Source organism: Lepisma saccharinum, chromosome 11, assembly GCF_977018435.1.
Source record: "Lepisma saccharinum chromosome 11, izLepSacc3.1, whole genome shotgun sequence".
Classification (NCBI taxonomy): Eukaryota; Metazoa; Arthropoda; class Insecta; order Zygentoma; family Lepismatidae; genus Lepisma; species Lepisma saccharinum.
The window spans coordinates 31,433,787-31,447,916 of record NC_139239.1 but is presented as its reverse complement, the minus strand read 5'-3'; the positions used below and the strand labels follow the sequence as shown (position 1 = coordinate 31,447,916).

Genomic DNA, 14,130 nt, shown 5'->3' with positions numbered 1-14,130 from the left:
GTATACAGACAAGCTGAATTAGAAATTAACATAGAATCAAGGAACTATTTTCTCGCAAGTCACATAGTTTTGTTTACATTAACTTCACGCTTCAAGTATCGAGCACGTGCCTTTCTACCTACCCCTATCCCAAGTAACCAGAACCGTTGGGCCAACTAGAGTTTTCACATGGGAAATGTTGGGTTTAAGTTTGTTGGCAAATTGAAGTTGGTCTTACATTGTTGCCAACACTTGCCCAAACATGAAAAAGTAAGTCAAAATCAGCTTTAAAAAATGCTTTCTCCTGTTAAGATAACCTTCAAGAGTATGCTGTAAATTCTAGTTTAAAATAAATGACGTATGATGGTGTTTCTTTCCGAACGTTTCAGTCACAGGACATACTGGAAATATAATATTTTGTTAATGAAAGTACAAGCTATTTGTAACTTGTAGGTGCCCACCAGTCCTTAGTCAATAGCCATAGATGAAAGATATTTCTGTCTTGGAAATTGCTTATGGCTTGTCTGTTTAGCTGTAGTAGAAAAATAACATTCTTACAGGTATTCTTGTGAAAGTGGTTCATTATCTATGTATATAAAATAAACAATTCTATGTGCAGACTAAAATCCCTGAAATGTGTAAAATTCTTTATAGAAAGTGTTTTGTGCTACGTGAAGGTACCTTGAAAACAGTGATACCATATGAACAAGAAAGTGTTGTGTATTCTATTTTACACAAATAATTTGTATCAATGTTTATCTTTGGATTCGCAATATATTTTATATATCACAACACAAACCTAATCTATATTTAGTTTTCAGTACATTGGCCCAATGTAAAAAACACTCATTGACCCAACATTGGAACCATGGCCGAAATCACTGTTGCCCAACAGTATGTTCTTACATTTGGCCAACCATTTTTAGTAAGGCTGGCCAAACTTTGGGCCAATAACTTTTGGTTACTTGCGATCTATCTATAATAATATCATCGTCATCTCTATTCAGCCACTGGCTTCTCTATCACCCAATCCAGATTACTGATTAATAGATAATACACTAATTAAAAGATAATACTTACATGTGAGTAATTATATTATTATTTATATGGTAGCGTAAAAGAAAAACTATAAGTTTCTTGGTAGCATGCCAGTCTTATGTTACTTATATGTGCTACTGTTCTGTGTGCAGAAGCATCACTTAGTTTGATTTTGAAACCTACATACCTACCCCTCCCACCCTCTCTCTCTCTCTCTATCTGTGTGTGTGTGTGTGTAAGTTTGCTAAATCATTAAAAGGATGAGATAAACACATTAAAATTAAAATAAAATATATAAAAACTATTTATTACCACCATGATCATCGAGATATCAAAGGAGATATCACGACTTACCTATACCTGAATCGTGATCCAAGATTGAAGATATTGTCTGGCGTTTGAGGGGAGACCTGGACAAGACGGAAGAAGGCATGGTGCTCAACGCAGCACTTCCATAGGTGTTTGCATGCTTGCTTTGATGGAGTCTCAAATCCATATGTGTTTTCATCATTCTGAAATAGAAAATATTAAGATTTTAATCTATTTGTATTGAATCTACAGAGCTTAAGTCACTTTGCTCTATCCTATGATTGTTGAAACAGGCATGCAGAAAGGAAAGGAAAATATCTGAGATTGAGATAGTACTGAAAGTAACAAAGGAAATAAAATGTTGGCACAAATAAAGGAAACGAATTAACGAACAAAACTGAATTATTGAAACTTGTACATCATAATTACTTTTTTCTGTGCAGCAAATATAAAGAGGCTATTTGATTTTTTTATTTGGTGTTTTTAAGTCCACTTTATGCACAGTAAGGCTAATCGGGACTGAACCTACAGTTTAAAGTGGGATCTGAACAACTTGTGCCACCACCGGGTATCGAACCCGGGATAAAGAGGCTATTATTGCATTATTCGACCACGTGTTGTTTGACTACATCGTCTCGCTTTGGAACGAACGAGATTTCCAAAGCCATATTTGACATTTGGTGCTCCTTTTAACTATGTACATTTTAAACGACATAACTTAATACACTCACAATCCTGCCTTTATACGGCTTTAACATATTCCACGCAGGGGCTCAGTAGCAACTTGCTCTAAATACCACCTTGCCAGAGAGCACATTTGGTGTCATAAAGCTTGTCATACTCTGTTACACCACGCAAATATCCATACCTCATATGGGGTTCGAATCGAACCAAGTACTAGTAATATCGCACGTTCGTGAAGAGTGCCTTTTGTAATATGACTATAACAGTCCTACAAAAATACGCGAATGCGAAAGTAATGGACACTTTCAAATACTCTGTTCTGAGAAGAATAAATTGCATGGCATGTTTCCGAGATTATTCGTCCAATTCTTTCTGGTGCAATGGTGCAAAATTAATTAAATTATTATCATATATATTATTATTTTTATATTACTATCATATTGTTATATTATTACTACATATTAAATTATTATTATGAGACACTTGGTTCGGAACCCTCCCCCCCGAAATATATTTCTGCATACGTGATTGCAAGCTTCGTCGTTGTGTAAACAGTTTCTGTAATTTTCTCTGTCGTTCGGTTTTAAACTCATTCAGCAAATTTGTGTGGCTGTATGCACAATTCTCATTGCAAAAACACAGAATCGATACCTTACTTTATTTTTTAAAAGGGAGCTATCTGAAATAACATTGAAACAAGCGACTCTCTGTTTGGAAGGGTAGGAGCCATGTCTTGCCGCGAGAAATTAACAGAATGCAATGGATGGTCGAAGCCAAGAAAATGCAACGAAAAATGAGCGGCGTTGATTTCCCATCTGCAAGTGTGCAACTGTTTGACTCCAGCTTTTGGCAATCGCAGGGTCTCGCCTGCGTTTTCTTGGCAAGTGGATGGCCCGCTTTGGAAGTCGTAGGCGAATTCAACTCAAGGAAAAACAGAGAAAGACATTTTAGGGAGAGAGATTATTAAATATAATTTTAGTCAGAAATTTTTATTATTATTTAAATTTCATAATACTTTTGCTGACGATACTGTCTTCAGTAATACTTCAGACCATAGTGTGGGGGCAAAAAATGTGTGTGTGAGTGGAGGGGGCAATCTCCGCCACTGCCTGAAGATTTTGTATCGATTCACATTGAGATTTCAAATGTAAAGAACGGATTGGAGGCCTCGGATTCTAATCTTGCCCAGGGTCCCGCGATATGTTACTACGCCAATGTCTAGCACAGTATCACTTTCATAAAATTGGAGCTAAACCCTGTCCCAGCTAACTGTGGAGCAGAGCCGCGCATAGCGGCAGAGGAGGAGGGAAATCGAGTGGTGAAAGCGCAGCGTTGCCAACCGTACGGAAATTTCTCCGTACGCTAAATTCACGGCTTGTCAAAATTTGCACTTGCTGTTTTATCCCTAATATTTTCCCCACGAAATTCTTAAACCAAGCGTACGGACGTGGAGACAAAAATACGGTCCGTTTGACATGTGGGTACGGTATTATCGTTATCAAAAGTTTGCAACACTGCAGAGCGAAGTAGGGAAAGCGGGTAACTCCAGTCGTCCATTACGCAATCCCGTTTCTCTCACTGTTCATTGGTGGAGCCGTCTCGCGTCACTACTTGCGCAGAGACTTGTTCTCGTTCGTCTGGTCTACAGTTAGCTGGTACAGGGTATAGGCCTACCAAAAAAGGAAGAAACATCAGCTCAAATAACAGCGGTTCACATGAAGTTGCTGGAATTCCCCGTTCTCCCACTGTATTTTTTTTAGATGTCCCACTGAATATGCGTACAGGTTTCCTTCTTTCCTTGACAGACATTTTTATTCTTGAAAAAATATATCGATTTAAAAATCGCGCTGTGGGTGGTCGACATAAATGTGTGGTCCAGATTTCAATGCTAAATATTCATTAACATGTTCCAGGAGGCTGTGATAATATCTGATGGCCACAGGAGCGTCGTGGCTGAGGTAATCATGCATTACACATTTCGCTGCCTACCTCTCTGGAGCACCTACGTCATCACGGAATGTTCTGGGCATTTCGTGCAGATAGTGTTTCAATATAATGTTTGGCAGTGTCAGGGGCGGATAATAAAAATTTTCTTCGAGCAGGCCTTATTTTCAGGAAAATATCAACTCGGAACAAGCCCCGGCGGCACACATTGACCTGTTGGGTGAGATGAGTCAAGGCAAATGGATAATAAACCTTTTCCTGCCCCCACAAAAATAGGCAATAGTTAGGCTGGAGAGTTCAATGAACTAACCAATCTCTAACTGCCCTTACTGGGCATTTCGTGCAGATAGTGTTTCAATATAATGTTTGGCAGTGGCAGGGGAGTCACCAGTGGGTGGGCGGTGGTGGGCTCTAAGCTACTCAAATAGCCTACATATGAAATTTTCAGAATTGTACACCAAACTGCAAAAGAAATAGTAGGCAAATTGTCAATCATCATTTTCACTCAGTCTGTTTTCCACATCGTAATGATTATGAATTGAAATAAAAACGTCAATACGCAGAGGACGATAAGTGCCAAGAATCAAAATAATTACATGCCTTAAAACAACGTAGAATGTAGAATAAACATAATGAAAATAGTGATTGGCAATTTGCCAATTTTTATCTTTGCCGTTGGCTGTACATAGAGCCATATGCACGCTCATATTATCTGATTAAAAGGGGGGAGGGAGGCAAAAATCTTCATGAAAGTTCGGTGAGGTTCACTGTCTTACAAACTCTGTATTGATGAGTATAACACAGGGACGTATATAGGGTGGGTCCGATATTCCTAAAATTCCATTGCTTTGTACATTTAGTGTAACTCTCGTAAGTAAGTAGCCTATATATGCTACACAATGTGGAAACGAAACTTCTTAAACTAAAGCTTCCTTTATACACCGCACCCCCCTCTCTTCCCGAGCTTTTTTTTTGTGCTGTTTTGAAATATTATTCGCAGGATTTTTAATTTTAGAATGTCTTATATCATCATTCTTACTAGTTTCTGAAACATCAACACATCACTATGGACTGGCTGATGTCTCTCAGGGTCAGACAGATAGGCCAATCGAAATATTTTGTATTACGTGGAGCTACTACTGTATGTGGTAGGCAGTGATGTGCGTCTACGCGTAAACAACGATAGTCTACATTCTACACGTAGACTATTTTATACACGTAATTACGTAATCTATGTAAACAACATGGCGAAAGGTTATAACTTAGCAAAGGGCGCCGTGGAATTAAAAGAAAATTATACTGCGTATCAGTTGCTGATGTGTGAAGAGAACTTTTCATACGTTTTCCACCAAATTCGAACAAAATCTCACCTCGGAAGAAACCTAATATAAGAAATATTCTAGTGTTTTATGGGAAAAAGACCACTCTTCCCTCACGACTGCCATCTGTTGTTGTTTTTTGCATACTATTTATCTTCTTCCATAGTTGATAATAGAAGAGAAGAGAAATTTTGTTGTAAATAGGATTGTTTTCATTTCGTTAGGAACCAATACAGTTGAAAATGTCACTTTCCCTTCATGAAACCACTGAAAATTAATTTTAATGCACTTTAGATTGTCTACGTAGTCTATGTAAACTACAACCCAATGTAATCTACGCGTAGATTACGTGTAGACAACGCATGTAGACGTAAACTTATAGTCTACTGCACATCACTGGTGGTAGGTCTACTGGTTCACCAAAATCCATCTTTATAGCTCCGGAAGTTGCCGAGATACGGACGGACAGGTTAGGAAAATGAATCTTTTTAAGTTTTCCACATCCATCTTTGCCGGTGTCGATGTTTAATTGCACACGAGGAGACTGAATGATTCGACTACGCTGGAGGATTATTGTTGCTTCTCGCATTATTGAGTGAGCTACACCACCTGGAGATGTAGTAAAGGGGGAGGGAGAGAGAGAGAGAGAGAGAGAGAGAGAGAGAGAGAGAGAGAGAGAGAGAGAGAGAGAGAGAGAGAGAGACAGAGAAATCGAGAAAGCAATAAAGAAACAGAGAACGAAAGAAATATACGTATAGAGAAATAGAGGAAGAAATTGAAAGAAAGCAATAGAAAGAAATAGAAAAACAAAGAAAGATATAGACAGGTCTTGTAATACTATACAATTTGTTGAAGATAACTTTATTTCAAGTCATTTAGTTGCATACGAGACAATGCAATAGAGAGGACACAGTGACCGGGCGTTGTAGAATTAGCATTGATTTATCATGGTAATTTGAAATGTGAAGTGCGAGTTGTAGAGTCGGGGACAAAGATAATAGCGGACAAATTGTCAATCGCTATATTTTCGTTCTTTTGTTTTCTTCCTACATTTTTTAAAGGGATTAAATCGTATTGTTGTTGAAATAGAGTTGTTCTTTGGTTATTAATCTCACATTATTGCGGAGAAAACATGGCGTGGAGAGTTTATCTACCATTATAATTATTACACGATCAAGCAATCGTTGGCTGAATCTTGCTATTCTTCTTTACGAATGCAAACAAGTAATTTCTGCTCAATTGGGTAGCCCACACAATATATGAAATATTCTGATGATTGACGAAAAATAAGACAATGATCATTTACTTCCATCTTCTCCTCCAGTAAAGTAAAAGTAGACAATTAAATGCTCTTTTAACCCAATATTGAAATTATGAGTGTAATAATGTGACTGTCCTCGATTTTTTCAGACACCCCACTCATTTTATTCTGAATCCTTCACTATGTAAAAATTGAGGAACTAAAGTTACTTTTTAATCGGATTTGCAAAAGAATCTTCTTAAAAATAAAACTTCACGACAAAGGAAGACAGCAAGTTGAGGTGCACCATTAACCAAGGTGATGTCATACTGTTCAATCCGTAGTCAATCCGTTGACCTCCCTTATTTTCCCCTAATAGGGTGCAAATAATATCACGGGGCGCCAAGGCATTCTCTCTCTCACAACTTGTTTTCATTTAGATCATTCAGCGCCTATGACCGACTCCCGCCGCCCCCTAGCTAAGGTTCTGAACTTGACGAAAATGAGAAAAGCACGGACTGCGAGAAAATTTTACGAAATTTATTTTTATTTGCATAAAATTTTAATCAAAAGGGCTAATTGCGCCTCTGTGCCCCCCCCCACAGGTGCCCTTGGCCGTCAATGTTTGCCCCTCCTTGCCCCCTAGAATTGACTTCCGTCGAAGGTTTGGGGGCAATGTCCCCTGCCCCCTCCTGTGGTTGCGCCAATTTGAACAAATCTATGCAGTTGCTACGTACCAGAAGGAAGGTTAACTTAGGCTGACCCTTAGCACCAAACTTAGCTTTCGCATTCGCCACCAGACGGAAGAACTATCGACCAAGTTCTTGTTGGATATCCACGAACCATGAGCTAACAATTTATTGTGACCTAGTTCTAAAAAACAGGGGAAGGGCTCTTCCTATTTGAGAAATACCTGAGCAGTATCATAAAAAAATATGACAATATTAAAATATAAATTTACGTCAAATCAAGAATTATCCTGTTAGGAATTACTACTCTTCTTGAACTGGTTTTATTCCATGAATGAATGTCACAACGAAACTAACTTCAAAATGTGTTACATGCAAATGTAGATCTTATGTTTTTTTTCACAAAGCCAAATTTTGGTGATCCTGTCACACGAACATAAAAGACCACACCCAGAATTACTCCTTTCATTAGCAATTTGTTGTAAGATGGAGGTTAGGCTGCCAAAATTCGCCTTCCTCCCATGCAAGCTCACAATAAAAGCAATTATGTCAAGTATAAATAATAAAAAAAGGAGAAGCAGGTTTCTCTCCCTCCCTCCCACAAGCACAAAAAAGCTGTCTTGTCCTTAATAAAAGTTGGCATTTATATGTAAATTACATGCTATTAGAGCCGTTGATTTGTACAACTGTCGAAGGTATGAATAAATAACAGAAAAGCACGAAGTCACACTCAGTGCTGATTTCCTCAACAGAACAAGGTGACATTTTATTTCTCATTACTGTTGCCAGATCCTGTGGTGCTTTTCCACCAGAGCCAATATAAGGGACTACTGATCGAAGCATGTTTTTGTTTCTCTTTGTGAAATGTCGTCAGCGTGAAGTTTGTTTTTTGTGTAGTGTAATTCCAAATGTTGATATTTCCATCTAAGGACAGAAGAATTGAAGACGATAGTAGGTAATACCGAATATCAAAAGTTCGTTTAAGCTAGTGTCTTTATTATTTTTTTTAATTAACAGGCAAACTATTAAATTTTACTGTTCCTGCACAAATAAGATTATGACCGAACATTAAACAGGAAAAATAATTTGAGGTTTGAACAGCAGTAAATTCTTTATTCCGTAGTATAACGGTTAGCGTAATGCACTGTATAACCAGCTGACTTGAGATCAAGTCATAGATTAAGAAAAGGACGTCATCCCTAAGTTTGCAAGTTACAAACAGCAAGTTTAGTACCTGAAACGCCGAGCTCGCAACACTTGGTCTCATGTGTCATTCTTTAATATTCACGACACAGTGTCGCCATTTGTGCTTACCCTTTATGGTCTAGCCTGGCATGGAAGTAACCAATAAACGATTCATGGTTAGCCTTAACGGCTTCTTTGAGGAATTTCTGTCTACGGCCAATCCCTCTCGTGGGCACCGTTTATTCTCATTAAAATGAGAGGCATTAAGGCCAATTAACATCGTTCCCACTTTAGCATTTCCAAGATCCAAGGTATTCTCTAATAGACCTTCCCGTAAGCCTTGTCGTTCTTTAAAGGCTGCACATAAGGCGAGTAGGAGACCAAAAGTTATGCGTTTTCTTTTGACGAGTGCACACCGCCATGGTCACCTAAGTAACATACCTGACGTTATGTTCTTGTTTTGACCAATATCTCGTGGCTCCAAGTGGATGAATTATATCCATTCTGGTCATTTGCTGATAGCAAATAATCTAAATAGTCCTGAGTTGCATTCAACGAGATTATAAAACACAAGCACATAATATAGATCAAACTAGAGAAGTAAAAAAATCGACTCATAATATATAAATTTTAAAGCTCATAAAGAGTTTTACTTCTTTCAACAAAAACAGAGAGAACTTTAAATAAAGGAAAAGCCAAATAATAGCATGAATCTTCCTGTACCAATTATTGTGGATTTTTATAAAATTACATAGTATTGAACACATCTATAACTGTGAACAAAATCTCGAAGGGAGCTTTCAGACCGAAACGACACTTGTCACTTGGAAACGAAAACCTTCAGAAATAAATGCAACCTTTCGTACCAGAGTGACACAACAGGATGCACACGTCATTAGGACTAAGTCGTCGTGTTGCCTCGGTCTGGTGGTTGCACATGCACTGTAAATGCCTTTATCAGACTGAAAGGAAAAGTGTATTTTCTGGTGTGTTCAGTTAGTGGTCGTGTCACTTGTCGTTTCGATGTGAAACTCACGTGTCGCTTGTCGTTCGTCGCTTTGGTCTGAAACCTCCATAATTTTACCCTAGTGGTTTGTTCAAGGTATTCAAAAGCAGTATAATGCAATTTTAAGAGTGTAAAAAATAAAGTGGAAAGTGATCTCCTTTAGAAACCTTTGGACAATAGGTACTCAAAGTGAAATAAAACTATATTTCTTAGGTTTTCATAAAAAAATACAAATACTAAACACTTGCACTACTTGCGAAAAGATAAATTTGAAAGGATGAAACTCTAGAAAGAAGAATAACATGTAATAATCATTAATGCACTTAGAGAACCGATTACACGAATAGTTTCACAACAATGCATTACTAATACTTACATTCTTATCGCAGACTCGAAGCATAAAATATCGTCCTTTGAAGTAGACCTTAGTTATTCTCGGCCTAGAATGGAAAGATAAGAACATTGCTTTGTAACGAAGGTGACAAATCAGAGTAAATAAATTTAATACAATTAAAGAAAAATTGGGAAATTGCTTAACCAAGCTTGCGGATAGAAAGCAAGATGCAGGAAAGTATTTCTCAACTCAAGAAAGGAGGTAATACTATTTACCATTCACAATTACACAATTTTGTCAACACTTCGATTAGAAAGTACAACAATTGAAGTTGTTCCAACTTTGAAGTAAGGTCAGACAGACTAATTTATTCTTAAATCGTTTTTATTGCAGAACATTACATAACCACCGTTTTTTTTTAAAAAAAATGTAAATGGTTCAATTGAACCAAAATAAACTTTAAATATTGTCCATTATCATATTTCTTTATTTATTTTTACATTTATTTGACATGGAAGTGAAGAATTGAAACTTGAGCAAAGAGTAGAACAGAATGCATACCACCCGCCTAAAAACAAGTATAATTATATGAAAAATATGAATCAAAACCATGTTGAACATTTTGTGGAAACACACATACTATTACTATGAGTGAATGAAGAACTGAGATGTAGTTTAGTTCATATAAAGATGCGTAGCAAATTAGTTTTGTAAATGTTAATTTTTAATAATAATAATAATAATTACTAATAGGAGGTAATAGCTTATTATTATTATTATTTGTCCAATTTCACCCGAAAAAAATAAGTTGCTTTTTATGCTCGTAATCTCATACTATCTCTACACACGATTCTCTCATAACTGTAGCAGTAGTGATGAATTCTAAGTTTTAGCACATTATGTGTGATATCGGACAACTATAACACACAAACGTCATATCGGATGTGGGCAGAAAGAACAAAAAATATAGAATAGAGAATTTGAGGTTATAAAATTGAATATAAGTATAACATGTGGAATGTCAATAACATTTGTGACGGTATGGCTATAAGAAAAGTGTGTATGTATTAGGGGGGGATGTAAAGTTCTATACACAGTTACTTACCAATAATAATTTCCTACTTTGGTTTTATTTCGAAGAACAATTATACCGCTGGGCGTCAGTCCCAAAAAATATTCTACGTTGTCTTCACCCTGAAATTAAAATTAAATTTTATGAATACATTGCAATCACAACAGAACATATTATTGACATTAAGCAAATTTAAACACGTTAAAAAATGTATGTCAGAAATCAATCAAAAACTGTACGTAAACAAAGTTATTGCAAGACTGAACCGAGTTTCTCATGAGTTTTTGAACTGAGGAACAAGACTGTTGAATCGTGTAATGTACTTCGGTCAAACCAGAGTACCTCCCATCACCTGATGCTTTATACGATAAATCAGTTCAACAAATCCACACATCAATTTAGAAAGATATTTATGGTTTACGCTGAAAAACTGTTCTAAGATATAATCTAGTTGGTTATTGACTTTTCGTAAAAATCTTCAACCCCTGTTTATTTATTTATTTTATTACGTCTTGTTTATCATGGTGAAATTAAGGCCTTGTAGCCTTTTCTACCACTTAACCGTGTTTACATCGAAATTTGATCATATGAAAATTAGAAAACAACATTTAAACCTGTTCACGGCGAGGAAATAAGTTTGGTGACTGGGTGGTCTAGCGATTAGAATATTATGAATAAAAAATATACTGCGTGATTATTACAGCATATCTGCTGTGTGAATTAGCCAAAGATTCTAAATTCCGCGTCTAATACAAGCTATATGTGCGTATTTTAAAATTATATTTTTGTGATATTTCGCCAAAGGTTTCCTCATATAGTATCTGTATTGTCATACATTGCATTGTTCTCGTTATTTCTAATAGATTGTAAGTTATTACCAGGGAAGGGATTTATATACATCAAAAAATGTTAGATATGTAAACATATATTTAGTTATTTTAATCAAAATATGAACGAAATTGAGAAAATGGCTATTTTCATTAAGCAAGTGGCTGGCTCACTAATCAAAATAAAATGCACAAAGTTTACAGGACATTAATTGTAATGCAAAATTCAAACACAAAATGTGCTTTATCTTCTGTTACCAAAATTGGATTACGAAACTAGGCTTAGGTGACATTAATTGTAATACAAAATTCAAATGCAAAATGTGCTTTTTTTTCTTCCTTTTTTTTCAAAACAATGTATTGTCAAACTTTCCTTTAAGAAGTGATGAAACGTGAATTTCCTCCTGTTGATCTTAAAGACAGTTTTATATTGAATGAAACTGTGCTCAATATCGCATGAAGTAATGTAAGCATATTTAAAATATGCAATGGATTTCGTTGACAACAAAACGAACAGAACACAGATGAACGGAAAACGTTTGGTATTAAACAAAAGGGAAATATGTAGTAATATGTAGTGTAAATATGGAATATATGTCGGGAAATATTTGAAAACATGGAAATTATGTATAAAAATAACTAAAATATGTCAAATATGTAAACAGAAATTAAAAATAGCATTTTTCCACCTAACAATACAAAATACAACATAATAAAAATACAAAATAGCATTGATTATAGAATAATATGAAGGTATGTGTTTACATATAAATTATTTCCCTGGTTATTACCAATGATGAAAATGTATGAAGACTTGCGTTCAGTTTATTTCTGGTGGTTCATTACTTTGTGCTGTTGTGTCAAGTTTGTTGCTATCCCGATTCGACATGAATAACCACTTCTACTTCAGACTGCCAACCTGAGCCCCTTTTCCCCTACTCGATATCTTTTTTTCTTCTTAAGTAGCAGTCTTCATTTGGGTTCCATGTCCTTGCAGCTTTCATTGCATGCAATGTTGCGCCTGTTTTCAACTGGTTACCGAGCAAAAAAAAGGTTGAAAATCAAGTCAGGAGAGGCCGGCGTAAAAACGGAAGCACCTGTGTCATTGATTCAACTCTTCTCCACCCCTCGGGAGCTACGATGCGAAAAACTCAAGTCTGGGGTAGCCACGTCTCCTGTCCAAATATCACGCTTGTCCGACACGGAAAGCTGAATACTATGAATTTAACGTTTTATGCGTATCGACCTTGAAGACTCTTTTTTTATACTATTAATCCCTTCTTTCCTTTGCCTCTTTCCGTTCGAATTAAACAATGATGTTGACGAATCTGATAGCCTTCGGTGCAAAGCAGGCAGTGTTGCCATATTTGTTCAGTCAAAGAAACCAATCGGGTACGACGCCTCGCTAACATAAGCCTCATATTACACTCGCTTACGAGTATTCAGCCGGGCCACGTGGCGAAGTGGTTACGTATAACGCCAAGGGTCTCTGGTTCGAATCCCGGCCCGGGCATGTGTGTTTGTGGCTTGTGAGTGTCCATTCACCAATTTCACCATATCATTATTCATCCCCATTTTCGCCATTAGCCAACAGTTGCACAAACGCGAAGTAAAATAAACTTAAATCAATCAATCAATAATCCCTAATTCAGGTTGAAATTTCTCCGAGTGGTTAAAAAGAAACATTATTTGGAAGCAACTACCAATCATACTTGAAGAATGGGGATGGAACCGAGAAGGATACTTAGTGTTCGATCCAATCTGTATGACACTGAAAAATTTACCCAACCCGGAATCATCTTCAGACATACCAAGAGCTAAGTCATGTATATATTGTTTATTTGGTTACACTAATTACACAGTCAATCCATCAGTGGCAATCCTGAGCCATTGTTACGCGGTTGAACATACATAAATTCAGGATTAAACTCCGTTATTTGAGGGTTCATAGCGTCGAAACAGAAAAAATGTTATTAAGAAGATGTGTTTGCCTTAATAATTTCTACACTGTGAAAGTGTGGGGTGACAAACTGCATATTTTGTTTATACAGTGCCTTCATTTTGTTATTGTATCGCTCCCGAGCGGCCCGTTTAGCGGCTGGAATCAAGCCGCTTGCCGGTGAAATTTGACCATCACCTACGCCAAGTCTCATCTCCCCTTCATATCAACCCTACTGAAGAACTTAGCAAGCGTTCCTTGTTTTCTCAATGATATAACAGTATAATTAGGGAATATAACCCCAAGAAAGCTCTTTGTGCACATGGATTATCAGTTCAGATCTTTACAGACGGCAGTTTTCTGTCAGATACCTTAGAGTAGCAAGATAAATTATTTTTAATAAGTCAATGCCCTGATCCCAACAATTTTACTAGTAAATACTTTTCTAATTGTTTTAACTTTATACATTAATTTAAATACTTAGTAATAGATTATGGCATAATCTTAAGAGAGTTACAGTTCAATTATGCCTAAAGTGTGGCTTGTTGAGAAGTATAAAATTACG

The 14,130-nt window shown here is 36.6% G+C and overlaps 1 protein-coding gene across 5 annotated transcripts in view; it reads right to left on the bottom strand.

Annotated features, from left to right (window-relative positions):
• The window catches only part of LOC145994696 (band 4.1-like protein 4), a 335,899-nt gene that overhangs the window by 32,959 nt on the left and 288,810 nt on the right, over window positions 1-14,130 (bottom strand). For 4 of the 5 annotated variants that reach the window (XM_083130862.1, XM_083130865.1, XM_083130864.1 and 1 more), the window contains exons 9-11: window positions 10,833-10,921; window positions 9,770-9,833; window positions 1,372-1,529 (exon numbers count right to left, since the gene is read on the bottom strand). In XM_083130862.1, the coding sequence (XP_082986988.1) occupies window positions 1,372-1,529; window positions 9,770-9,833; window positions 10,833-10,921 (311 nt within the window). The remainder of the gene's footprint in view (window positions 1-1,371; window positions 1,530-9,769; window positions 9,834-10,832; window positions 10,922-14,130) is intronic. The other variant, XM_083130863.1, reaches the window with a different exon arrangement.